At 40.5% G+C, this 27,804-nt stretch overlaps 1 protein-coding gene across 5 annotated transcripts; it reads right to left on the reverse strand.

Annotated features, from left to right (window-relative positions):
- Positions 1 to 94: 94 nt before the first annotated feature.
- Positions 95 to 27,803, reverse strand: Tm6sf1 (transmembrane 6 superfamily member 1). Of its 5 annotated transcripts, XM_026388120.2 has the most exons (11): positions 27,230 to 27,575; positions 23,347 to 23,450; positions 21,048 to 21,145; positions 17,607 to 17,710; positions 15,975 to 16,057; positions 15,259 to 15,380; positions 12,155 to 12,259; positions 10,048 to 10,140; positions 9,735 to 9,854; positions 494 to 585; positions 95 to 175 (listed from the first exon to the last, which is right to left on the reverse strand). In XM_026388120.2, the coding sequence occupies exons 1-10, from the start codon at positions 27,319 to 27,321 to the stop codon at positions 514 to 516; spliced, it is 993 nt and encodes a 330-aa protein (XP_026243905.1). In that variant the 5' UTR covers positions 27,322 to 27,575; the 3' UTR covers positions 95 to 175; positions 494 to 513. The 5 variants fall into 5 exon arrangements, with proteins under 5 accessions (XP_026243905.1, XP_026243904.1, XP_077655689.1 ...); XM_026388119.2 differs by lacking the exon at positions 95 to 175 and having other exon boundaries at positions 245 to 585; XM_077799563.1 differs by lacking the exons at positions 95 to 175; positions 494 to 585 and adding an exon at positions 592 to 1,976 and having other exon boundaries at positions 27,483 to 27,803.
- Position 27,804: the final 1 nt, after the last annotated feature.

Consider the following 27,804-nt stretch of genomic DNA (forward strand, 5'->3'; position numbering starts at 1 on the left):
ATAAACCATTATTATGTGTACATTATTGTTGCTATTGTGATAATAGAGAATTTTATTTATTTTTATGCCAGCTTATATTGTGAAAACACATTTAGTCAATTTGAGTTTTATCAATCCTGTTATGCTTGTCCTTGGAACATCTTTGCGTATTCAAGGTTTGTAGTTGAAGAGTTTACTGTAAAAAAAGAAAAAAATCAAAAACAAAAAAAATGTATTGTTTTTACAGAATAAATTTATTGGAATGTGTACTGGGAGTAAGCTTTGAGGTTGTAAACAACTAAGGTAGTGTAATTTGGCTTCATATATGTAATGTGAGGTAGTAATGTAATTCATATATTAAAGCAAAAATTGTTAATAGCAGGTTAACAGTAGAATCAAGAGTGCAGGCAAGGGTTTTCTCTTTTTAAAACACTCTCTGGGTCTTAGGTTATTTGAAAACACTGGGAGGCAAGGGGAGTGACAACATGATTTGTACACCTAAGAAAATATTTACCAGCTCAGTGAACCCTAAATTCACACATTTGACATTATCCATGCGTTGATCTGTATCCTCTTTGCTTTCAGCTTTCTCATTTTGATGAAGAGCTAATGAACATGAAGAGAAAAGAAAGTATAAGGAAACCTAAAAGCCCAGGGCCATTAATAAATAATAGGGGTCATGAGGTAGCTGAGGCCATAATGAAAGCACCAATTCACTTGGAATCCCAAGGCACACGGAGGAGGCAGCTATGTTTTGGGTTTGTTTCTGTTTGAGAAAATATCAATTGTGTCTATTGTACTCACAATTCCAAATATGAAAAGTTCATAAAAAGTAAGGATGCCAATCTGGTTCTTTTTCCTTAGGAGCTGCTATCTTTTAATTTTGAACATTTTATTTTAAAATTAATGAAATTTAATTAATTCACCAAAAGATCTCTTGAATGCTTGCACTAAAACACAGATAGATGACATTTTCAATTGGAACATATAAATGATATTCTAAAATAAAAAGCCAAAACTTGTCATGAAAATATATATGTATGTATAAAATGTCTCAAATTTAACAAGATTTATCTTCATAAAACACCAAAAATAATTTTATTAAAAATACAACAGAAATACAATAGAAATATTTCCAGACACCAATAAAACAAGTGTTCATTAAGGGTAAAGATAATCAGTCTCACTTTAGCTATTCAGATTCACACAAAAAGTTTTAGTAAAAGCAATTTTAAAATAGCAGTAAGTAATATACTTTCCTTGAAAAACATTTTTCAAACATTTAAAAATATTAGGATAATCTGCATTTTATATTGAGGTTGATAATAAAGCATATACATCTTAAATGCAGAAGTTATTTCTCCAACCTGTGATTGCTGTTTTGAATTTTTTTATATGCATAGACCACATTCATCTCTGAAGTTACATTTTTATGCTCACTATTATAGGCACTGAATTGTAATTTTTCACACTTATTTTAGTATGTGCAAACAAAATATTGAGCTAGATGGTCAGGTTTATTCACAGATAATTTTTGTTTAAAGAGATAATTTGTTTAAACAAGCTGTATCTCAACAACTTCAGTTTTCCTTCAAAAAAATTTACTCTCACAATGTCATATAATTATAGCTCATATATACAATACAGAGCAAGAATTTGTGACAGTACCATATTACAGCTCACATGTAAACTACAGAGCAAGAATTTGTTTTCTTATATATTATGTATGAGAAAGTAATGGAACAAAATATCAGTACCAATATAGCAGTCACTAATCTAGAGAAGAAAAACATCAAGTGATATTTTTATTCCACTTTTTCATCTGCCTTTGTTTTTATGAAGAACTCTGGTTTGTAGATACAGCGATAAGCCAAGAGCTGAGGAAGAACTCCATATGCTATGTTCAATGCTAAAAAAAGGATTTTTGCTTCTTCAGGGACTCTGTAGACATAAGCGGTTCTGGCATGAAGAGAAGCACCAATGTGAGAAAACTGAGCCTGTTATATTTAAAAAAAAAAAATTGGGTAAGCATGAAATTTGTGTTCAATTGGATGAATGATGAGTTCTGGATGGCTCATTTAGACCATGTTTCTCTGCCCTTGAAACCAGTCTTATTCACAGACAAAATACCTTCAAACAAACCACAGTCTTTTAATGAGTTTTCATTAAGTTTAGGGTCATTCTTGATACTGTTCAAATAAAATATACTTTCTTTAGTGTGGTTTTTATCATGCTAATTGTGTTTTTTTAACTGATTCAGTGCCCCATAATAAACATTGATTAGTGGCTCAATTCAATGGAAAAATCTGAATAAAACCTCCATCCTCCATTTCTTTCTGATTTGCATTCTGGAAATCCTGCAAAGATTCAGCTATGCTTACAAATTATATTCCAATAAAAATTATATATAGATATATTTAGCATAACTATTGAAAGAGAAGCACTGAGGACCTCAGCTTCATTTATCAGTCATCCACTTTTTGGAGAAAGAGCTCAAAGCCTTTTCATTATGTATATATAAAGTTTGTTTTTTATGCAACTTTAAAAATACGAAGGGTTGTGTTTTAAGATAAGGTTGTTAACAGCTTGGATAGTGGTACGGGTATGATTGTTCTTTATAAAACGGCAAATATAGTGCAGGCAACCTTTTAAAATCAAATTGTAAGTTACTTAGAAGAGTGACTTATCAGCATAATTTGAGTTCACAAAACAGAAAGGCAAGGGCCTCCTTCTATACCTACATACTTCTTCAGAACACACATCCAGTTGGTCATTTTTGATACTTTTCATAAGCACAGAGGGAAACTATTAGAAAGGGAAATGCAGGCTGCAGCAAAATTAAAAGATCCTGAGAGAGGATTCCCTCAGGAAATTGGTTTCATTTTAGAATGCAACCCTCAAGTCTGTTATTTTCATGAACAAGGGATTGGGAAACTAAGTGTAACAAGTAGTAAATTATTAGATCAACAGGGTCAAAGTGAAATCTAAAGAAGACAAATAATTTTAAAATGACAAACTACCTTCAATTATTCAAATAATTTGCTTCAAGTACATTTAGGTTATTCATTTCCATCCATGTGAAACCAACATTCAGATAAGTGGTTAACAGATAAAAATATTGACACCCAATTTTACCATGACAAGAAAAGGGCAAGCTTTTATAAGCAACATGTTTATGAATTTGCATAATCAGCAGATACTTTAATGGGCTATAATTTTACAAATTATTGATATATTCTGGATACCTCTGGTACATATTTGCTACTCTCTGGAGATAGTAATTTTTTTTAATTACTCTGGTGTGTTGCCAAGGGCCAAGTGGATTATTGGCATTGTGACCCATGAGGCACCCAGAGGGCTCTGCCCTCAGATACATTTCCCCGGGCAGATTCCCAAATCCAGCAAGTGTATTAATCCCTGGGCTACAAAGACAAAAGATCTTGAGAGTAAAGAGCACTTTGGGTGCTGCCCTGAGGAGCTGCTGTTGTGGGTATTTCTAGGAGCTCTGAACAGTGGTTCCTGTCACTAGTTTTTCCTAGCGCTTATTTTGAATAAGTGTTTTTTTGAATATATAACTTAACTTTTTCTTCTGGACTGGAGGCCAGTTTTGAACCCTGGTTTTCTCATAAATGTGGGTTTGGTAGCTCTATCTTTATAGACACTTTTACACACCACTAAATCACCAGATTTGGAAAAAGCCAACCATACTTTGAGAGATTAAGTAATATGAGCAGTTGTGCTTACTTGCATAAGGAAGCCTGCATAAAAAGTCAGTGTTTCTGTGGGCCCTTTTCCTGCACTAATCAGTGCAGTTAATACCTCATTTTCATGATCAGCAAACCCATGGCAACATTTAAAAAAATGATTCATGTCCTTAGATTAGATTGTAAGCCCTCTGGGCAGGTACCATGTCTAATGTTTTGTGTGGCACTATCGCTTTGTTAGAGCTCAATAAACATTCAACAACAATGGTCTGTGACTCAAAATACAAAAAGGATCTGTAAAGCATTTCTTTATTTTTATAACTACCTATAGTAAGCCATTTGATTCAGAATTATTAAATAAGGGTGAAGATTTTAACTTTCCTAATCAAAAGAGATGTCTGTATATGAGAAGAGAACTCTAATGCCAGCTCCTGGTTCTGCACATAATTCTAATGGGTGCATTTATGGCAGCCATACCTCCAGCTGAGTGGGCATCCAACTATAGCTTCCTCCCAAGCATACTAGTGCTAGTGTTAAGTATCTAGAGTCAAGTTTCAGAGGAACCTTAGTCTCACCTGAGGGTTCCCCTCCTAAGCACACAGGACTCCATAGGATGGCTTGAAGAGTTCAGCCTGAGCACCTTGCAAGGGTCAGGTGAATGAATGAACTCATTGCTGCTGAGCTGACCTGGGGCCCAGGATTATGAGTATAAGATCTGGATCAGAGTGCAGTGGTGTGAGATTAAGTCCCTAATCATTTTTCTATTTCATTCTGGATTGTTTTCTAACTTACAAAGATCATTAAGATACAGTTTGTTTGTTTTTTGTATTGAGAATTGAACCTGGGGCACTTAACCACTGAGCCACATCCCCAGACCTTTTTGTTTATTTATTTATTTTTATTTTGAGACAGGGTCTCTCTAAGTTGCTTAGGGCCTTGCTAACTTGTTAAAACTGATCTTGAACTTGTGATCCTCCTGCCTCAACTTCCTAAGTCATTGTAATTACAGGCATGTACCACTGTGCCCAGCTTACTTTGATTTTTTTAAGATTGGATGATTGGAATGGAAAACGAGGCAATGAAAGTAAACAAAAGGCTAAATTTTAATAGATTTTTTTTCTTATATTCATAGATACAACCTGGAAAAGACAACTAAAAATCAGTCCTGGCTCCAGAAGGAAGAACTGAGTTTTATGTGCTCACACGAATGTTCTAGGCAAAAACTATGTGACCATTGGGACAATAGCCTGGTTATTTGGCCAATACAATATAAATAGCTAATCCGGAACCATGTTATCTTTTCTTAGGGTTTTCTGAGCAGCATAGTATAGTGATTCAGAACACTTACTCTGGAACCAGATGGCCAGAGTCAAATTCCAGCTCCACCACAAACCAGCAAGATGGCCTTGGGTGAGGTATGTAACCCTGTGGCTTCCTCATCTGTAAAAATGGGTAATAATAGAACCTACCTCATAGAGGTTCAGTGCAATGATATCTGGGACATGCTTAGGATGGTGCCAAGCACGTGAGGCTGTTCTGTAGACAGATTCAAAACTCAAATACTTTTTCATAATCTGGTGCAGTACTTTCTTGAAAATCTGGGCTCTTGTTGACCTTTTGGCTGTCATTGTCTCCATCAAAGGATAATATAAATATGTTAAACCCACAGTCTCATTTTAATACTAAATAAAGATGTCTGGTAATGAATCATACCAAAAGCAAATGAGTAAAGTGAGATTTGTATTAATACTACAATTATCCATGCTTTTCCTAAACCTTTATTTTCATATACTTCTTAAAGGTTTCCACAAAGGAAAAAACTAAATTCACTTCAGTAGAGTCAGCTCTTTATAACCAGATTGTCCACAGATAAGCCTCCAGACCCCTTTGTGAGAAAGTCCATGGCACCTGCACAGTCAGGAGTGGGAGAGGCGGAGGGCAACCAGTGGGAGGAGATTTCACCTTGTAAGAGTGAAATGAGCCTGCTTCTAAGGTTGTAGGGCAGCAGAAAGCCTGTTGTGAATCTGTCCCATAGCTTTCACACAGTTTCTTTGAGTTTTAGGTAATTATATGCAATACACATAGCTTGCTTAAACTGGCTACAGATTAATTAGTGTCTCAATAAAATAAGGCGTTTCTCCAAACTCTTACTGGGAATTATACCAATAATAATAATAGCAACCAAGAGTTTACATAGCTATTGTGTGGCATGAACTATTCTTAGCCCTTCAAATATATTGCCCCATTTAATCCTCACAGCAACACTGTGAGAAAGGTACTGTTAATATCCTCACTTTACAGAAGAGGAAATGTGATCAGAGAGGTGATCAAGGTCATTGAGCTAATCAGTGACAGGTTGGATCTAAATCAGTCTTCTTCCAGAGCTCCTGCTCTTAACCATTAACTATTAGCTCTGAGGGGTTTTTTCTTTTAATTTTTTTCATTTTTAGTGATATTTTAACAATATAAAAATATTGTTATTTTAACAATATTTTTAACAATATGATATTTTAACAATTATAAAGTAATCCATTTATTCTAAGGGAAATTGGTTCCAGGAAATCCGTGGATAATCAAGTCCTTTTTATAAAATGATATATTTGCAGGCATAATACACACATCCTCCCATATACTTTAAACCATAGGTTTAAAATCTAGGTTACTTAATAATACCTAATAGAATATACATTTTATGTAAATAGTTATTAGGGAATAATGACAAGGAAAAGTCTATATGTTTAATAGGCCTAAATTTTTGATGGTTGAATCTGCACATACAGAGCTATGTAAGTTGATAGAAAATGCTAGTAAACAGATTGAATCAGCCTGTAATACTTTTTAAGTTAGGCTTGCAACTTTAGTCCTATAGTAAGCATTTTGTATGAAGAAATAATTGGCTATGAGTAAGTTCCAGTGGAATTATTTGGCCTAAAAGGTGTCCTGGTTTTACTTTATTCTACTTTTCTAGTGAACTTTTGATTTCTGAAGTCAACAGATTTGCCAAACTCCTACATTGTCAGAAATCAAGGACTGTCTTCCATTGACCTAACAGATATAGAACTTTGCAAAGATTTTTTTTCTTATTAAATTCCATAGAGTTAGGAGTTCACTAGATCTTTTAGTAAGAGCATGTTTGGTAATGTCAGTAGGATCATGAATGTATAAGGCTTCTAAATTAGACATGGCAATTTTAGCCAACAACAGGTACTGGTCAAGGTTACAAAATAATTTTTATGTTGAATATGTCTGATACCCTCCTAAGATGAGAGGCTATTTCATAAACAGGTATTTTCTAGGTGTAAAACAAATAACAACTAATTCAACATCCTAATCATATGCATTGTTTTGCTGCAGCATGATTTCTAACTTTTCTTTAGGCTGAACACTATGTATAATAGATACCCAAGCCCAGATAATAGCTCTAGGGTGAAACACACAATTCTTGAATTATGCCAGTCTTTGCCTGCTTAGTCAAGAGAAATGTCCCTCTGACATTTATAGGACCTGAGCCTCAGACTCTGGGTCTGGGTGCTTATCAGCAAGAGAGGAACTTCAGGCTACCTTGTCACATTGGGTAGTGATGAATAAGCCCAAGGATTCCTGGAAGTCCTAAAGTTTGGCTGAAGCTGCCACTGCTGCTGCCCTTCCTAGAATGATCATAGTCGAGTCACAAGTACCCATTTTAAAGATGAGCTTCATCAACAGGTAGTGTTTTGGGTTGGTTTCACTGCTCTGGGCTCTGATACCAGTTGCTCCCAAAGCCATGACCTTCCTAAGCCTCCTGACTCCTGGCTCGTTCCACATGACTGGGCCTTTACTTAGGTTTTTCTGCATAATTCTCTAGTTTCCTGAGATTTTACAGGTCCCACATCAGGCCTCCTCTGCCATCCTCCTAGCTGAGGACACTTCTAGCTGAATGCTGCCTCAAGCTGGTGGCACAGGGAAGACCAAGGCACATGGTGTGCAGAGGAGGCCCAATAGTAAATTAAAGCACACAGGTAATGAGTAGCTGTTGGACTCTGAATAATCTAATCCTGGAAAAGTTGGACACTGTAGCACATGTCTGTAATTCCAGCAATTTGGAAGGCTAAGGCAGGAGGATCTCGTTCCAGGCCAGCCTCAGCAACTTAGCCAGAGCCTGTCTCAAAAAAATTAAAAGGGCTAGGGATGTAGCTCAGTGGTAAAATGCCCCTGGATTCAATTCCCAGTACAAAAAAGAGAGAAAAGAAAAGGCTGGCAAGAGTATGGTGAGTATGTATATGTATCCTGGATGATACAGGAAAATAATGGAGAGGAACCAGGCCAAGAAAAAAGCCGAGGTTTACTCTGCCCATTGACCTGCTGCACACTCTGACATATAAATGCTTCTTTGTTCCCTGGAGAGACTCAACCTAATAAAGTCCTGCTTGGCCCTCAGAACCCCTTTAGATGTCACTGCCTCCCACACTCATGCTCACCCACAAAGGTTCTCCAACTCCTCCATGCTGCACACAGTCTTTCTTGCATAGAAGAACCCTGTGCCATAGCTGTTTGCAGAGGCAGGGGAAGATAGTGAAAAAGAAGATGGGCTTTGGAGTCAAGATTTCATATCCCTTTTATGCCATTTAGTAACTCTAGTGACCTTGGCCAAGTGACTCAAGCTGTCCCTAGCTTCAGTTTCGTCATCTTTAAATGGAAATTTAATTTAAAAACAAAAATCTTTGCAAAGATAATGTCATGCATACGTTACTCTTTATTCTGAGGCACATAGGAAGACCACATTTACCAGACTCCCCTGCAGCTGAGTTGATACCAGAACTGGCCCTTGAATATATTCCATATGATCTATGCACAGCAAGAAATGAAATTTTACTGTTTAACCACTGAGTATTTGTTACTGCAACAGAGCACAGAGCTATCCTTACACAAATAGGTAAGTATAATATTTAGCATAATTTGCCCATGTCCTATTTTAGTCTCTAAATCTGACAAGGGAATGACACAACCAGGGGAAATGATCAAGTCTGGAATTAAATATAAGAGTCTTGGAGCAAATTGGGATGAAGCAATTGGAAGTCATTACTTATAGTTGAAGGCCTGAAGAGTTGGGTCTATAAAGGAGGAGCCACCAACAAAGTGGGATAAATAGAGCTCTCCTCCAAGATAGGAATCATTTCTTTTGGGTGCTGAATTGACTTTTCTATTATGAATATTCCAATTTTATAATTAAATACCTCAGGCTTGAAGGATTTAACCCATTAACCCCCAAAATATTGTAATTGTTCTTTAATTCTGAAATCTAATGTTTTTGCCGTATGGTTACTACACCATGGGTACATACTTAACTGTATATGCCTAGAGTTTCTGGATGAACTTCATTCTTAAGCCTTCTTGAAAAGAACAAGACAAAGTTTTTTTAAAAACTGAGTTCATTTTTTTTATTTCCAGTAAGAAACTATAAAATTACTTAACTTTCTTCCTTGTTCAGAAGATTGCTTTGTTTCACTACCTGTTATGCTTGTAAAAATGTTTTGTATGATAATTGCATAAATAATTTCCAGTTTAATGTAGTAAACTTTTACTGAACACCCACTGTCAGAGAATTAGCTTGGTACCAGAAGGAGGAATTCAACAACAGGCCCAGCTTTCCAGGAGCAGAACTTTTCTTAAGATCAGTTTCCCTGGTTCTATATAGCATAGTATAGCAGAATTCTGAAATATTAAATTTAGATAGACATCTTGAAAATAACAGCTCTCAATTCCTTTTCAATGGCCATGATATTCAGAGATTGGAAACAGTCCTATAAAAACTTGCTGGGTATGTGAACTTGGGCAAATCATGTAATGTCACTTAACCTCAGGTTCCTTATCTGTATAACTAGACAAATCTACCAGGTAGTCATTGTTTAAGTAAAAGGTATATACAGAAATGTCTTCCAAAGAATTGTAAAACAAAAGACAACATGTCTCATAGCTATTTCTTACTCTAAACACTGAACAGAGATAGTTTTTATATATATATATATAATAATGATAGCTATATCACCACTCAGAAGAAAATATTCTTAGTACCTGAGCTAGGCCTCCAGCATGAATCAGTGTTATGTCAGGCATCCAGGAACACCCAGGAACCACTAAGCCATAAAGTGCAATCACAAAGTAAGGGACAGAATAAAACATATATGCCAGCATCTGTATTGAATGGAGAAATAAATAACATCAGCAAATTAATAGCTTAGCCTAAACAAAAAGTACAAAAACAAATAACATTTTTCAGGATAAAATCCTAAATTCAGTTTTCTCTTTAGGGCCACATTTTCCCATTTTAAAAAAAAGAATTTAACTTTTAAACTTTTAAAAATCTTAGGCTTCATAACTACTTGACCTGAATTTTAGGATAAGCAGCAGGATCCTTTAGGTAGGGCTCTTGAAATTGTGCATACGATCGGCAGAGTTCAGCTGGGCAATCCAAAGCAATCTAAGAACAAAAATGAATTTATCATAAAAATACAATCACTTCTGGTTTGTAGGTTTGCTGATAAGGCTAATGTGCCAGGTTTAGTCACAAGCTGCTATTTAACAAAAACTGCATTGTAGAGGTTCATCAATGAAAGAAAAAAAGGAAAAATTCTGCAGATTTATCTAAGGAAATTAAACAGAGGTTAATAGTGAAGTAGGAAATGGAAACAAGTGCTCTATTCTTGGGTATCTTTCAAATATTCATAGTTTAAGTATGTAGGTTTGGCTAGCCAAAGCACAGCTTGCTTTAGATTTAGTTTCACTTCTCCTGGGAATAACTAGCCAACTAGTCCCTACAGGAAGAAAAGTAGATTTCTATACCAAATTCATCTTACTATGCTCTCCAAGATTCAAAAATAGCATCCTCCTCTCTCCAGTGCCTCACAGAGTATATATGGCCTTTGAGTACAGTAAATGATAATGATTTAAAAGCAGGATCCTCTTGTCTGAAGCTACCTCCTGTATCTACTTTGAAAGAGATCAGAAATGATTTAGTCTCAGCAGAGTAAACTCTAGGCCACAGAACAAACAAAAGTCTCTTTGGCATACTACTGAGTCTGCTGAGACACCTTCCCTCTCAGGTACCATTCCTCATATCCTTGGCCATAAATTAAATGTCCCAACATGTAGAACACAAGCCAATGTCAGGACTGGTCAAAATGGGTCCCAACCCAAAACCCATCTGCGAAACCCCCACTTACCACACATACACATCCATGCATTTTTCTAACATGCAGAGGGAAGTGGATATGGTCTTGCAAGAATACAACTGGGTCATGTTATTTCTTTTTGTCTCTACTTTGAGAAATATACAGCAAACTAACCAAAGAAAAGTTTCAGTGGTCTGAAAAGTTTTCAGTGGCCTATGACCTTGCCTTTGTTTCCCTTCCCTGTGTCTCTCCTCTTAACCAAATCCTCCAGGAAGATTCTGACAATCCATAAACAGAGACAACTCAAAATAGCTTCTTACTGTGAACCCTCAGTGGCCATATAGGCCCCTTTTAGCCCAAGGACCGCAAAAAAATGGAAAAGCTGCATCAGTTTACACTTGCCGCTCTGTTCCCTGACTATTCTAAGCTGAATATAGTTAATTCTGAGCTGCTTAAATTTTTTTCTGCTAAGAATAAATTATGAAACAGAGCATTGTGAAGGATCACTGATCAATTAAAACAGAGAAGTCATTTATTGATGCTTACTTTTTATACATAGTAACTCTACCAAGAGTTTAATGTGCATTATCTTACTTAATATTTAAAACAATACTGTAAGGTAGGTAGTTTCATTTTAGAGGAAAAAATTGAGGTCAAAGAAAATTTTTCTAAGGCCATAGAGCTATAGGAAATGGCCAAGATTCCAAACTCCAAAGCTTATAGGTCTTTTTCTTATCCTTCATATTATAAAAATTATAAAGGGAAAGTTGAAAAAAATGAAATGTCCACATGCCCTTAATGTTTATCATGCACATCAATACACAGACTCTGAACCTGGACCTGGTTTGCTCAACACTATTCTTACCAGTGAGAAATTCACATGACCCTACATAGATTTGAATTGTTTATTTTGAATTTGAATTCTTACTCAGACCCATTGCCCCTTCTCTTGAGATGCTCTGTGTGACAGCTAGATGAGTCTTAGAATATCATCCTTGCCAAATATATTTACATTTAAATTAGAAACATCAAAGGAACCAAGAAGATTGAATTCTAATGGCTAAAATAAGGTAAGGAAGATACTTTTGGATGAAGCTTGACCTAGGGACCTAAAGGAGGTGGTATGAAACAACCCAAGATGAGTCACCCCTTGGGATCAGGGGCTTAAGGGTGAGAGACCAGCATGAAGTAGGTCCAGAATTCCAGGCTCTAACAGGAAAAAATTGTTTGTTTGCTAAGAAGTCTGATAAAAAAAAAACACATTTTCAGGAGTTTTGGAAGCATTAATAGGATAATAATGTTGTTTTGATCTCTTATGCTTACCAAGCCTCTGAACAAGCAAAATACAGTTGCCAGGAGGAGACACATGACCAACATTAAATCCAGTGGTCTTCTCAGCAGGTCCTTTGCTTGGGCTTCTTGTACAACCTAAAATAGAGTTTTATCTAAACAGCAAGCCCAAAGTGCCAAAGAAGAATCTCAGATCTCCTTAAACACTGAATGCCATGATGATGGATGACAGAATTTTGAAGATTCACAATTCATATCATATACCACTTGCCATGGAACTTTAGGATAGAGTCATCCCCACTCCTTCTGTGAAATGAAGAGATGAGACCAGGTGATCTTGAAGGGCCTTTCCAGCTCTGTTAGTCCAGATTTTTTCTTTTCTTTTTTTTAAATTTTTTTATAGTTGTAGATGGACAGCATGCCTTTATTTTGTTTCTTTTTTTAATATTTATTTTTTAGTTGTAGTTGGACACAATCCTGTTATTTCACTTATTTATTTTTATGTGGTGTTAAGGATCTAACCCAGTGCCTCACACATGCTAGGCAAGTGCTCTGCCACTGAGCTACAGCCTCAGACCCCCCAATTTTTTTTTTTTTTTTTTTTTTAGTTTTTTAGGTGGACACAATATCTTTATTTTATTTTTATGTGGTGCTGAGGATCAAACCCAGTGCCTCGCACAGGCCAGGCCAGTGCGCTACCACTTGAGCCACATCCCCAGCCCCCAGACTTTTTCTTGAAATGACATTTTCATGATTTATTTAAAAGATACACTCATTTGAAAACTAAGAAAATATTAATAAATAAACCATGAACTAGTCATATCACTTTTTTAGTCACATATTTACATTTGTATTCATTTGTATATATACATATTCATATAAAACCTATTTTGGGGCAGGGGAGATGGGATTTAATCCAGGGTCATTTTACCACTGAGATCAATCCTCAGCACTTTTTCTTCTTAATATATTTTTTAGTTGTAGGTGGACATAATACCTTTCTTTTATTATTTTTATGTGGTGCTGAGGATCAACCCCAGTGCCTCACATATGCCAGGAAACCACTCTACCACTGAGCTACAACCCCAGCACTTTTGTTAAATTTTGAGATAGGGTTTCACTAAGTTGCTGAAGCTAGCCTCAAACTTTTGATCCTCCTATCTCAGCCTCTCGAGTCACTGGGATTACAGACATGGACAGCTAAAATCTGTATTTTCACAAAATTAGAATATAATATATAAACAATTTTGCAGTCTCTTTTCACTCAACAACTACCTATATAATAAGCATTTTCCTGCATTATTAAAAGTTCCAAAACTTAATACCATATGGGAACACACTTTAGCTATTCTCCCACTGTTGGACATTTACATATTTTTCACTGTCAAATTTAATGTGATGGTGAACAATTTTGTACATAAATCTTTGTCATCTTTTTTGCTTGCGGCACTAGGGATTGAACGGGTGCTCCACTACTGAACTATAAAACCCAGCTTTTTTATTTTTTATTTTGAGGCAGGGTCTTACTACATTGCCCAGGCTGGTCTTGAACTTGCACTCCTCCTGCCTTAGCCCCCTTTGCAGCAGGAATTATAGGTGTGCACCAGCACACCCAGCTGTACATAAAAATCTTTGACAGCGTTTCTTTAATGAATTTCTTAGGATAGGTCACTGACTATTCAATTTTTAGGTTGAAGGACTGTTAAGTTTATAAACTTAGGTTCTTGTTAGCACTGTATGATGGATGCATTTGGTCCATCACTGTGTTTTAGCATCAAAAATAATAATTAAAGGTTCTGTGGGTCTTATGATTATTCTGATGGTATACTGACATGGTGCCTCTGAAAGCAGGGAAGACAGAGCTAAAGCCAGGATTGCTATTTATTTTTTCTTTTTAACAACTACCTCATTCCTCAAAGGGATGTAAAAGCACCAGTGTACCAGCCTGAGTTTAACACAGCAGGTGTCTAAATGTTTACAAATGAAGTGTGTTTGTAGGTTTAAATGTATTTTAACACTGTGGGTTTAGCTCAATGGTAGAGTAGATACTTAGCATACAGGAGACTATAGGTTCAATCCCCAACATCAAGGGAAAAAATAATAATTTTATTGAGTTCTATTATAAATGTTTTTGTAGGCCAGATGTGGTGGTACAATCCTGTAATCCCAGTGGCATAGGTGGCTGAGGCAGGAGGATCAGAAGTTCAAAGCCAGCCTCAGCAACTTAGCAAGGCCCTGTCTCAAAATAAAAAACAAAAAGGGTTTGGGATATGACTCAGCAGGTAAGCACCCCTGGGTTCAACCTCCAGTACCATCCCTAAAAAGGGGGGGGGTTGTAACATAAATAACCATTATTCTGATAATTATATTATCATATGATTTATATTTGCATTTATATGCTTTATTTAAAGGATCTTGTCTAAAGATCTAATACATGGGGCTAGGGTTGTAGCTCAGTGGCAGAGTGCTTGCCTAGCATATGTGAGGCACTGGGTTCAATTCTCGGCACCACATATAAATAAATAAAATAAGGGTCCATTGCCAACTAAAAAATATTTTCTTAAAAAAAGATCTAATACCTATAAATGGAAAAGAAACTTAGAAAGATGTTACTAGGTTAGATATTAAGACTTTTAACAGAGTACCTGCCAGGTCAGTATTATTTCACCTTGCCCACTTTGGCTGTGAATAGAAGGGAGGTATCTCAGAAGAGGTCCTATAGCCAATCTCCATGTGCCTGGATTTCTTGGGAATCAGACCCTGTGGCTGTGTGGACTACCTTGAATAGCAGTAGCTCTCCAACCTCCTTGTGGGCCCAATAAATGCACAGCTTCCAGGTACTCAAACCCAAGCCATTAATAACTTCAGACAAAGTACACATGTGAACCTCACTTAACACATTAATGCAGAATCTGATAAAGTTCCAAAAGTATGGCCTGTCTAATATTAGTTGGTGTATTCAGACAGAAGCCAACCAGCCTGGTCACATCAACAGAAATGTAAACAAATGCTACACAATCAACAGAGTCACACTGATTGATGCCTCGCCTCAGATGCTCCAGTCCTTAGAAGTATAATTCAATTCAGTGACCAGTGGACATTTGAAAACAGGTTACGTTTAAATTTAATAAAATCACCTTTGAGGGATAATTATAATTTTCCGATGGCTGATTATAGATTCTGAAACCAGCCCAGACAGGAAGACAAGCGTATGGTATGCTTAAGAAAAATGCAGGGCAAATCCTTGTTCCATACTTCCCTATTTAAAAGAGAAGAAAGAGAAATTCAAATGTTTACCCAAAGCATATCTAACCACAAGTAATATTTAGGATACCTCCCCATCTCAAATCATCTAAAATTTTTCTATGGATCAGACATCATATTTAAAGAGATGAAGAAGAAAAGGTGAATTTAAAATGTAGATGTTAATGGGCATATCCTATCAACAATATTAAAAAGTATATGTAATATACCATCCTGGTTTCCGGCATGCATAATAACTTTTTACCAATTTCCAAATACATTTGTTGAGTTCTCATTGTGTGTCAAGAGTTATATATATAGCAAATAATTGTGACAAGTATTTGCACACTAAATGTTGCCACAAATGCTGGAGTCAGCCTCTCTATCCTTCAAAAAGTTAGGAATCTGTAATACTTAACTGTCATAATTGTTCAATGCGCTCTTCTGAAAACTGCTTAAAGGCACTTCTTAAAAGTCAAGATTACAGAACAGGTTTTTTATAATCTTGAAATCTCTCAGTTCTCTAATAACCAAAATAATCTACATATTGTTTTAAAAAATCCCCATTATTGCAGAAAAGGAAAGTGAATTTTAAGATAAAGTTTCTTACCTACAATGTTTCCAGGCACAAAAACAACAGTACTCATTATAATGGATCCTACCCAATATAGGCCAATGGTTCTATAACTTTCCCTGTAACAAACAAAAAAAAATCTTGACTTAGCACACTTGTCTTAGAGTATTATTAGAAAAGACTATCTTCAATATTATGTTTTATTCTAACTAGTACATGAATCAAGAGTAATAAATTAAACAAAAGGAATCGTAGCAGTCAAACATCATCTCCATATGTAATACACTACAGAACCTTCTTTGTATCCCTTTGAATAAGAAATTATTCTTACTACCTCAGTCTGCTGTTAAATTACAATGTATTCATCACTGTCACAGAACTCCCTGTTAGATGTAAAAGAGCATGAAAAGGAAGAGAAAGTTCAAAGAAGAAAAGAAACTGGATCCATATTTTAAATCATTGTAAGTATGAGTAACAATATAAAATGCACTTTCCCTTGGCAACAGAGTTTTGTCCAAAGCCCCAAAAGTAGAGATAGTACATGATACATTCCATGTTTTAAAGGAGCTGCTAGACATATACCCACAATCTTCAATGTTGGATTATTGGTTGAAATGTTCCTTCAACTGATAACCCAATAACTCAACTTCATACAATAAAGGAGGCTATGGAAAGCTCAAAAGAAGATTCTCTGAAGGGTACAGAAGTGGAGAACACTATGTGCTTTCTGCCCTATCCCAGTCCCAAGCCAAATGCAGCCAACCCCATGAGGACCTTTGACAATGACTTGTATTGTCCATAAAAGAACAAACAAGAATTAGCTGGAGCTATCCTCGAGTGTATGATGAGAAAGGGGGAACAGCCAATCAAGCATCACTTCAACCTTAGATGGGGCAGAAATGCATGACTTTCTCTAACCTGGAGCCAAGGGAAAGCCTGGGAAGGTAGCTTGGCTGGAGCCATCTTGAAAGAAGCCTCCCCAAAGAAAGAGTGTGCCTTGTGGGATAAGGAAAGAAGCTAAGGGTAAACTGTCACGGACAGGAGAGTCAAATTCAGCCAGACAGCATTGCTTACTTCAGGAACTAGAACGATGCAGAGGTTCTTGCCATAGTGTTCTCCAAAGAGCCCATATAGGTGTCCCACAAGACACAGCATTTCATGGTAGAGAACACTAGTACCCAGAAAACAGCAACTGTCACATAAGACTCCCCCTCTTTCTTTAATCCTACGGACATACACTCCCAGAGTAGGCAGCCACAGAGAGTTGAAAAGGACTATGACAAACTCTCCCAAGGCTGGGTGAAGGTCCCCAAATCTCAGAACTACACCTGGCAGTGGGGAAAAGCTTTAAAATTAGATTGAAGTTTTGAATCAGAATGTGCTGAGCTTGAATTCCTGAAAATGAGACTTGTTCTTATTAGAAAATATGATCAGAAAGCTAAAAGTTAGACTGCCTGAGCTTCACTAGGGTGGGGAAGCAATCCCAGGACACATTAAAAAAGACAGTGGTGCAAGGAAAATAAAGCCACATTGGACATGTACCTGCAGAACTTATATTCAGGTCCAAATGTACTTGACTGTATCTGCTTCTCTAAATACATGTTCCTTACATACCTATTTATCTTTGCTAAGAGAGCAAAGGCACACACAGCAGGAAAACAGACTTACTCCCAAGCTATGGCTGCCACCATCACTAGGTACATCAGATAATGAGCAGATCCATCCCAGTAGCAGATCATGTGCCCATAGGCAGTATTCAGATATGGTTCACCCTAAAGAAAACATTAAAAAGTCCATTTTAAATACTCAGTTAAATGCTGAACCCCAGACCTATTTTGCAAGTAAAATAAAACAGCAGAACTACTTGGTATTAGTCTTCTAGAATGAAACTATTCCTACTCAATTGGTAGGAACTTGAAAATATAACTTTATCCTGTAGCTGCCAAAACTAGGGACTGCCACAAGAGTTTAAAAAAAAAAAAAGTTCTATGACAGATGAATATACATCAATACAAAGGCAGATGGCAGTGTGAGCCATCCTGGCTGCATGGCCAACTCACTGAAGCCAGAGGTACTTGACTATGGCCAGAGGGGTAGCCAAGACCCTGCTTACTGGCTGGCATTATCATACTGATCCCATGGCTGGCTGGGATGGTCATAGAGAGAGAAACTCATGTCCCTCTTACTTCCAGTGAGACAACACTGAACTCATAGCTTCCCACCAACCTTTATTCAACCCTCCCATCAGCCCTATGGTATGGACACAACTAATTCCATTTCATAGGGGGGAAACAGGCTTTAAGAGATTACAAGACTTGCCTATAGTCATGAAGTGAGTATATAGCAGAAACTGTACTCCCAAGAAGACTCATACTTCTGGGAAATTTTTAATTTTAGGAATTTTACAAAGATGAGATTATATAATAAACCACATTTCCCTTGTCCAGGTGGCTACTACAATATCACTGTCAAATATGCCTGGTTTTTACTGTCTTTCTGCCTCCACTTTCTTTTTTTCCCTTTCTTCTCCCATATGCATGTTCTCATGGCTTGTTTCATGTTTCCCTAATATGCCTTAAGTCTTTAATAATTTTATTTATTATTTCTTTTTTTTTTTTTTTTTTTGCGGTGCTGGGAATTGAACCCAGGATCTCACACAAGCCAGACAAGTGCTCTGCCACTGAGCCTTAAGTCCTTTCTACAATAAGAAAAGTGCAGGTCAGTCAGCTAACCAAGCCAGGCATTCTCTCAAGCTTCACGCTTCCCTGGGACAAAGGAATGCTCTATCATCTTTCCCCACAAATCAAAATCGTATCAGAGGAGGAAACATCACCAAAATTATACTTCCGCACCACTGCCTGGCCCACATCATTTCTCTCTATATCATGCCCTGACTAGATAATTAATACCATTTCATTTCATGGTTTCAATCATTCACACCTACATACCTGGCTCCCAGAGACAGTGCAGGCCTATCCTGGTGGCTGGATGGACATCTTTAGCAGAATGGTTCATGAGCCCTTCAAATTCATTGGAACGCCTCCAATTCATCAGTTTCTCCCCTCAACCAGCACCCCACCTCACCTCTATGTTAACAGCAATGCCACTCAACTTCCCAAGTCAAAACAACAGGATCTCGATATTCATTCATCCATTCATTCATTTATTCTCTCTCTCTCCCTCCCCCTCCCCCACCCCCATCTTTTCTTTTCCTAATTCCTTGCTCTCCTACAGTCTTGGCAAATCCTATCAATTTTCTCTCTCTGGTGTCATCCCATGCAATCCTTTCTCTTTATTTCAGCCAAGTCAAGCCTCAATGTCCCTTCCTGAATCACTGCTACATTTCCAAATGATCTCCCTGTCTCTCCCCTCCTTCTCAGCCAACACTGCTGTTGGATGAAGAGTCATGTAGCCTGACTCTTGGCATGTCACTCTGCTCTAAAACTGTTCAAAGCGTGTTACTGCCTACAGGAAAAGCCCCATCCCCTCTATACAGCTTCCATGTCTCCAGAGTCTGGCCTATGACCTTACTACTATTCCATCCAAATTCCTCTTCTCATGCCCCATCTGCCCCAATGCTTACCACCCTCATCAGTTTGACCTCTAACCTTTTGGTCAGCCACCCTCCTCCTGAAGCCTTCCTCTTCTGGACTTAGTGGCCTGGCTCTCTGGGTTTCTCTTATGTCTCTTTCTACCTGTCACAATTCACTTCAGAGGCTCCTACTCTCCTGGCCCCAGTTTCCAAAGTTCTGACCTTAGCTGCCTTCTCTCCACATCTCCCAGATAAGTTCCTCTCTTTTCAGATCTGCTGGTACCAACTATATTTAGATAGCCCCCACATCTGCCAAGATGTCCCTCAAGCAACTGAAACTCCACATGTCCTCAATGAATTCAGCACCATCCCTGCAAACCTGTACCCAGGAGAAGACACATGGTATTTCTCTCTAAGTCTTTACCCAAGTAGTCCTTTCTCCTTGGAATGCCTTCCCATCTCTCTGGGCCATCCAGAAGTTTCTCATCCTCTCCCATGGACATTTTAAAAATAGGTATAACAATGTCACCAACTTGATAAGGCCTTCCCTGGCTATTTCCATGGTTAGGTCCTCTGTGCCTCAGATAAGCCTCTATCACTGCACCTAGGACAATCCCCACCACCCATTGAGCCCCTGGACAGTAGGAAGCAGATCTTGTGACCCAAGTCTACTTCAACAGAAGCCTCTGATGTACTAACACCAGCATTCTTCCAAATTCTAAAGCAGGAACCAGGAAGTCATCTTGGGCCTTACCCCCACTTCACCCACAACTTGTCACCAAGTCCTATTCATTCCAGCCAAATGCTCTGAAGTTTACCCCCTCCCTAATTCCCAGGTGCTGCCTTTGTTTGACCACCTTCACATCTTGCTGCCTCAGAAGAAATCTTACTGGTGTTCCAGTTCATGACATTGACCCTTCCCCCATAATCCCATCCTTCCCAAAGCTGACTGCCTTCTTCCCTAATTTAAAATTTCACCTCATGAACAGGATAACACCCAAACCCCCTTAGGTGGCATACAAAGCCCCCCATTATTTGAAACAGATGAAGACTATGCTTTTGGCCCTGCTTATTTCCTGTGTGACCTTGAGTTAGTCACTTACCCTCTCTGGGGCTGGATCTAGACCACCATAAAATAAAATAGGACTAGCTCCCTCAAGTGCCATGATTTGGTTGGAGGTGGGGTAAATCATCATAATCAAATCACTTAAGTGCCTCAATGTTTGGTACCTTGCAAATTTGAGACCAGTTTGCACTTTCTGAGATTAATATATTAACAGACACACAAAAACTAAATTCATCTACAGTTCCTCTTTTAAAGGGAAAAGATAAATCATGTGGTGGGTCAGGAATGAGGGAAGAGTTATGAGAGCAGAACATTTGAAGAAATTGCTTCCCAATTCCCATGATCTCAACTTATCCTTCAGCTTCACTTACCATGTGAGCAAAGCCTAAATCTATGATAGGAAATGATGCAATGTATCAGATCTGTTTACAGTAAATGAGAGGACTGAATGATGTGGCCCAGGTTGCTGACCATTTGGTTTAAGCCTCACAATCACTAAGCAATTCCGTACCTCTCGAAGGTAATGTGTCATGAACCCGTCAATGATGCCATCTTGTTCCAGTCCTATGATGAGGTTCACCACGCTGGTAAATCCAAAAACTGCATACACTAGGTCAAAGAAAGCAGCAGTTTAAAAAGCAGTAATGCAGAAAATAATTACTAAGAGCTTGGCATTTGCTAAGAATAAATGGAATGTTTCTGATGTTTTCCAGAAAATGCTGGGGACACTTGTCAACACAGACCAGCAGACCACACCTGTCTTTCACAATCTCCCCATGCCCGCCCAAGAACTCTCACTGACAGAGCACGAGTCATCGGGATGAAGAATGACAAAGCTACCACTGACTCATCCCACCTATGCAGCGGGAACAAAGGCAATAACGGAGTGGCTAAAGAAGCAAACCAGTGACCGCCAGATTTAAGATAATAACAGAAGAGGTGAATCATCTCAAGATTACCACACAGGCTAACTCACAGTGTGTCCCAGGTGTTTGCCTATTTCATAATGGCGATGCCAAGGAGATAGGTGGCTGATGTGCAAATAACAATATCTTTAAGAAAATAGGCCAGTGATTTCAAAAAATGAATACTTATGAGACAGTATAATTGAACATGAAAGAAGGAGAGCTGTCATATCTTAGAGAATCTTATTAATAATGAGTTGTTATGAAACTCCCAGATGGGCTTAAAACTACAAGCAACAAATAAGCCAAGGAATAGTACTTCTTAAACAGTATGAGACAAATGCAGCATGTTTTAGTCTGTCAAAAAAGCTGCCTCCCTCAATACTGGGGATGGAATCCAGGGGTGCTCTACCACCTAACATCATTTGCATTTTCAGACAGGGTCCCACTAAGTTGCACAGGCTGGCCTCCAACTTGCAAGCTGTAAAGAGCCAAGAACAGAGGGCAGAGAGTACAGGAGAATGGGGGAGATATCAGTAAGTTAAGTGTGGGCTCCATGGGGTGTGAATGGAGAGGAGACAGCAGCAAGAGTCTAGTCTGGGAAGGGAGGCTCTGGGAACAGATCAGAGCAAGTGGAGCAGTGCAAGGGAAAGGCCATGGACTTTGATATCAGACTGGCCTAGCTCATCTACCAACCAGCCATAAAACCTTAGGCAACTAACATAATTTCTCTGAGCTTCAGAGTTTTTTATATATGAATTGGGGAAAACAAGTCACTCACAATTCTTCTGACCCACCTTTGCCAAGGCCTGCTGTGGACAGAGAATGCTCCCCATGCCTATGATGATGGGCTCAGCCATATGGCCTGCTTTGGCCAGCAGAATATAGATGGAAGTGACAGTAGTCACCTCCAAGTCAAGGCCTTAAGGGACATCACTTTCTTTCCACTAGCCCCTCTCAGCCTCCATATCTGCCATGAGGCTGGCACGGCCTGGGGAGCTACTAATCCAAGAACAAGGAGACACATGGAAAAACCCTGAATTCAACCCACAGCCTGAAGCATAGTGGCCCCAGCCAACTCACAGACATGTAAGCAAGGAAAAAAAAAAAGGTTTGTTGTTGTATGACACTGATATTTGGGGAGTGTTTGATATCAGCATTACTGAAGCAGAAACTAAACAAATAAGAAGCCAGGCACAGGAAGCACTCAGAGGCCACTAACAGCTTTGCTTGAGGCAGCATCCACAATGAAAGAGCCTGGGCTCTGGGGTCAGTGCAGTTCTCACTAGCCTATGTGACCTTGACCATATTTCAAACACCTCTGAGCTAGCACCTTCATTTGCAAGTGGAAGGATGTTTGTTGTAAGGATTAAATAAAATAATACTGCTACTGTGCTCTGAGCCTTCCCAGGTATGCTGTAGGTGCTCAATCAATAGCATTTTTGTTTATTTAACATGTGTATGTTTGTCAGGCATTGATCTAAGCACGTTACAAATATTACCTTATTTAATGTTTTACATACCCCCGTGGTAGGTATTATTATTTTCTTTTTCATACAAATGTGCAGACTGAGGCACTGAATAGCTAAGTTCCACTCCAGGCAAAGGGGACTACAAGGACCAGGTTGAAGATAGGAAGGTCCAGCAAGGTGAGAGGTAGGAGCATGTTGAGGGGTCAGAGGGTAAAGAACAGAGGCAAGCCTGGCCCTGGCAGTATCTTTCTACCAGGGAGGCCATAGCTTATGGGAGAGGCCATAGCTTAAAGGCAAGGCCACACTGTCTGTCCTAAAACACCCTTGCACTTTAAGCCACTGTTATCAGTGGGCCCAGAGTTTTCACAACCAATGAAGAACATGTAACTTGAGAGCGAAGTATTATCATCAAGTGGACACAATGGAGACATACCATAGAACAGCGGGTCCCGGGGCGGTTTTCTTTTGACGAGAACACGAGACAACAGGGCTACCAGGAGCAGGATAAGGGCAGCAACCCCTACAATTGTCCAGGAACTGCAACAACCAGAACAGGGAGGTGGTCACTTATCAAAATAAACACAATTGTGCCTGGAATTTCCTGCCCATTGAATGCATTGCTCCCAGCACTACATAATTCATACATAATTCTGCCTCTGCCTACAGCTCAGGCCCTATGCAGTTTATTTGCCTCTGGGCCAAAGCTCTATGACTTTCAGGGAACACAGCCTATAGGCTCTCATTCTCCTTTCTTCCCACCTGTCTCACTTTCACAAGATGTATCTGGAGCTGCCTCTACCCTGTCCCTGAGATGGTTATTGCCCTGATTCCTATTCTTCCCACCCTTTCCCCTGGCATCTGACAGGCCTAACCACTAAATCAGCCACCTCCCTCAGGGCCAGCCAGAAATCCTCAGACTGAGCTCCAGGGAACATACAGGCATTATGACTACATACACATTTCAGGGGGACAAGGCATATTGTGCACTCCTTTGTGGCAGGTACTGCTGCAGTCCTGGGGGTACTGGATAAACACAAAAGAAGCCCTAATCTATGTGCAGGGACCCATCTCAAAAGAATCTGAGTCATGTCCAACAAGGTCACCTCTAGTTCTAAGGAGACACTCTCCCTCCTGCATCCCCAGCACTGATAGTGCTTCCAGTTATAGATAAAGAACCACCTAGCCACTCCAATAGCCTGCTACACCAGAACCCTCTTACAATCCCTTAGAGCTGCTACAAGCTCCACTCCTCAACTGACACCCCTCCACACCACCACAGCCCAACATTAGAACCTTCGGATAACATTCACCATATGCCCCTGGGAAAGAGGAAGTGGATTATGAAGAGAGGTAAGGGGAATGGATGGATAGACTGAAGGATGAATAGATAACCAGTTTTATGAAAAGAAAATGGTGACTGTGCCAGTATGCATGTGAAAAACAAAACAGGAGGTTTCTGATGGTGCACATCAGTGGATACTCCAAGTTCCTCCAAAAGGTATGAGTTGAAGGAGGAGGAAGCTGATATGGGTCAAGAACATGATGCTGGATAGTGAAGAGGGAAAAGGCTGGTGTGCTATATAAGCTGCAAAGTGTTTTAACAATGAGCAGCCTGAGGCAGGTGATTAGCAGACAACCCTCTTCCCTGATCTGACCAAGGGCCCAAACTCAATGCCTGCATAATCACATGGCTGGTGCTCTTCTGGAGAATGAGAAGCAGTGTAACTGGTTCACAGCATCCTCTCATACTCTCCACCTCTAGAGGAGGAGGAAAGAATTAAGGAAACTGGAGCAGCAGATCATCTCTGCCCAGCAGCACTGTCCCCAAAGACCCTCTTCTGACAGCTAAGTGCAGTATCTGCTCAAAACAGGCAGAAACAGGTCCAAAAAGAACTCTGGGGGATGGATAAGAACTGCAACTAACCCAAAGGTGAAAGGGTTGTTAGTCTTGAGGGTAGGATGGTCAATGACACCCATCTATGAATAGATGACTACAGAGAGGGGGCATGTATGGATGAGAATGAGCAAAGTGTGTGTGAGAGAGAAAGAGAGAGACCCCAGTTCTTTCCTGAACCTTAACTATTTCCTTTTTCTATTTCTCAGACTTTCATTCCCACCAGAAATGAAGGAAGCTCAAGTTAACGAAGTCAAGCATCACTGTAAAGTTCCTGTGCACAAGACGCTGTGCTGGGCAGGACAACACTAAGGTGAACTGTACCCTGGGAAGGTAAACTCTGACCACAAAAAAGAAACACTTAAAGGAAAAGTGCAGTTAAGGGACCAGGTGGGCTCAAAGCAGAGAAAAATCTTTCACTTGGAAGAAGGGTCTACTACAAAAGGAAGCAGAATCTTACTCTGGGCCACAGAGCCCAGGTGTGCTTCAACATTCAACAATAGGGAGGAAAAAAAGGGTACAGCGTGAGCAGGGGCAAGGTATAAGGGCGTTCAAGGGGCAAAGACAGTCTGGTGAGGCTGAAGCACTATCTAGGTGAGCTGGAGGTGAAGGTTGAGCCTCAGAGATATACAGAGGGCTGTAGGGAGGGGAGGATGCCTTTGCCACAGTCCAGTAATAGACGGCCAGCCCCAAGGAGAACTGAAAGGAGGGAATGAACACTAGACTAGCCCTGAACTTGTGGGGAAGGAGATAGAAGAAAGGGATTGGAGAAAGAAGAGCCAGGGGTCAAAGGCCATGGGATTTTAACCTGCAAGAAAAGAAGGATAGTTGGAACTTATTATTGAAAACACTGTAGGACTTAACAATATGATCAATAATGCACAGTGGTATATAATTCAGTCTGTATTCAGTAAGTGCCATTTCCATTTTCCCTGTGGCTGAGACCCAAACCTCAGGGTCGTCCTCAAATCCTCTCTTTACTTCTATGCAATCCTTCTGCAGCAGGCAGCTCTCCCTCTGAATTTCCACCACACCCATTCACTTCCTTTCCCAACTTTGCTCATTGTTCCCCTGCCTGCAAGGATTTATCCCCACATCTTGTTGTAGCTAAAGTGTCACCTTCTCCAAGAAGCCTTCCCTAACCACCAGCCCCCTCTTAACCATCCTAGTTTATTGTCATGATAGCATGTTACTGTTTATGTATTTGTTGATGTCTCTTTCAATACACCCAACTTTTTCTTGCCTATTCATAGCTATGTCCCCAGCACAAAGCACACAGGTATTCACTGCACTGGAACTGTCCATAGGCTATTTCAGAAGCACAGGGTCCCTGTGTACTATATGGATAGGCACATAACCCAGAGCTGCTTCTTCCAGAAGATGCCTTGGGTCAGATCAAGGGCAGACACCACCAGTGCTCAATGAGTGAGTGCTCCATTCAGGTGCTGTCTGGATAAGGTGACCACAGAAGCGAGAAAGAAGTCACTACCCTATGTGCAGACATTTGTCTGCGACTTGGAAGTCTGGAGGGGGTTCTCGGGGTACAGACTGATGCAATTTCCTTAGCACCAACTGCTGTGAGAAACAGAGCAGGTTACTTCCTCCTCCCCCCTCCCCACAGCAACCAAAATCATCAGGCACGAAGGCTGGCTCCTTTCCATTGCCCTCCCAGGCCTTCAGCTGCCCATGGGGGAAGGTGTTGGTTAGTCAGTAATCCCTTCAGAGAAGTGGGAGGCAGAGCTTTGATCCAAAGCTTGTGCTGCCTTCTTCAGTCCCACCCATATCCTTAGCATTGATCTGCCCTGCCTCTACTCCCCGCCCCCATCTTATCTTCCATTCATAATGCCCCTTCACAGTTCTCACTGGATCTCAACAGGATGCAAATTTAGTCCATTTGACAGACCAGAGTACTGAGGCCAGGCTACCCCATTAGTGGCAAGGCCAGTCCTAGAACTAGGGCTATTTCTGCTAGTCATTTACAACAGCTTCTAAAATTAAGAAATGGTAAGTATGTGAAAGTCCTTACATGGAAACATTTTTGTGAAATGGGAACGTAATAAGACACACGCAAGATACCATGGCCAAGCTCGTCGTTTCCGTGTTTGTTCTGCTGACCACTGGCCCTGAGCTCCTTAAGGGCAGGAGAATTGCCCAACTGACCTCTATAACCCCGGCACGGTGTGACACAGAGCGGGCGCCCAGCACTTGGTCCCTAATTGCACAGGTCTGGGCAAAGGCCCCGCCAGTGCGATCCTCGGGGGTTTCTCCCGCTCTACCCCGGAGGGCAGAACCCCTGGGGCGGGCGCAACTCTGCCCAGCAGCCTGCGGTCCAAGACCCATTCGAAAAGTTGCCGAGTCTCCCGCGTAAGGACCTGACTCTCGCCGCCCCCCGACGCGCCCCCAGCCGCGTCCGCTCACTTACTCCTGGTGGGCCGCCAGGTGGTTGAAGATGTAGGTGACCGGGATGGCTGAGAGGGACAGCACGAACACCCCGGTGGCCGCAGAGGCACTCATCGCCGCCGCCGAGCCGCTCGCCCTTCACCGCATCCCTCTAGGCGCCCCGCCCCGGCTTCCGGCGGCGCCCGCGCCCCTCGGCGTCGGCCCTTGCAGACGCCCGCCCCGCGCCAGGCACCGCGCCCTGCCGCACCGCACCCTCAGCGGTCCCCTCCGCGGACCTGCAGTGCACCCGGCGCCCAGAAGCTCCGGCCGGGATGTGCTGGGCTGCGGCGCAGTCTGGGGAGGCGTCTTCGCTATGCTCCTGCCAGGGCTCAGCGGCTAGTGGGACCGCGTTGAGGGCAGCGACACCCGCCGCCGGGGACAGGTGACCCTGGTGGGGCCACTGACTCTGCGAGAAGGCAGCGGACCGGGCTAGGGGCGCTTTCCCCAGCCCTGGGCACAGCGGGAGCTGGTCATCTACGAGTTGGAGAGACGCTGGACTGAGCTGGGGGCCAGCGGTGGGTGGAGCCAGGCCCCAGGGTGTCAGAGAGGGCAGGGCCC

The sequence above is a fragment of the Urocitellus parryii genome, chromosome 6 (genome assembly GCF_045843805.1).
Source record: "Urocitellus parryii isolate mUroPar1 chromosome 6, mUroPar1.hap1, whole genome shotgun sequence".
NCBI classification, from domain to species: domain Eukaryota; kingdom Metazoa; phylum Chordata; class Mammalia; order Rodentia; family Sciuridae; genus Urocitellus; species Urocitellus parryii.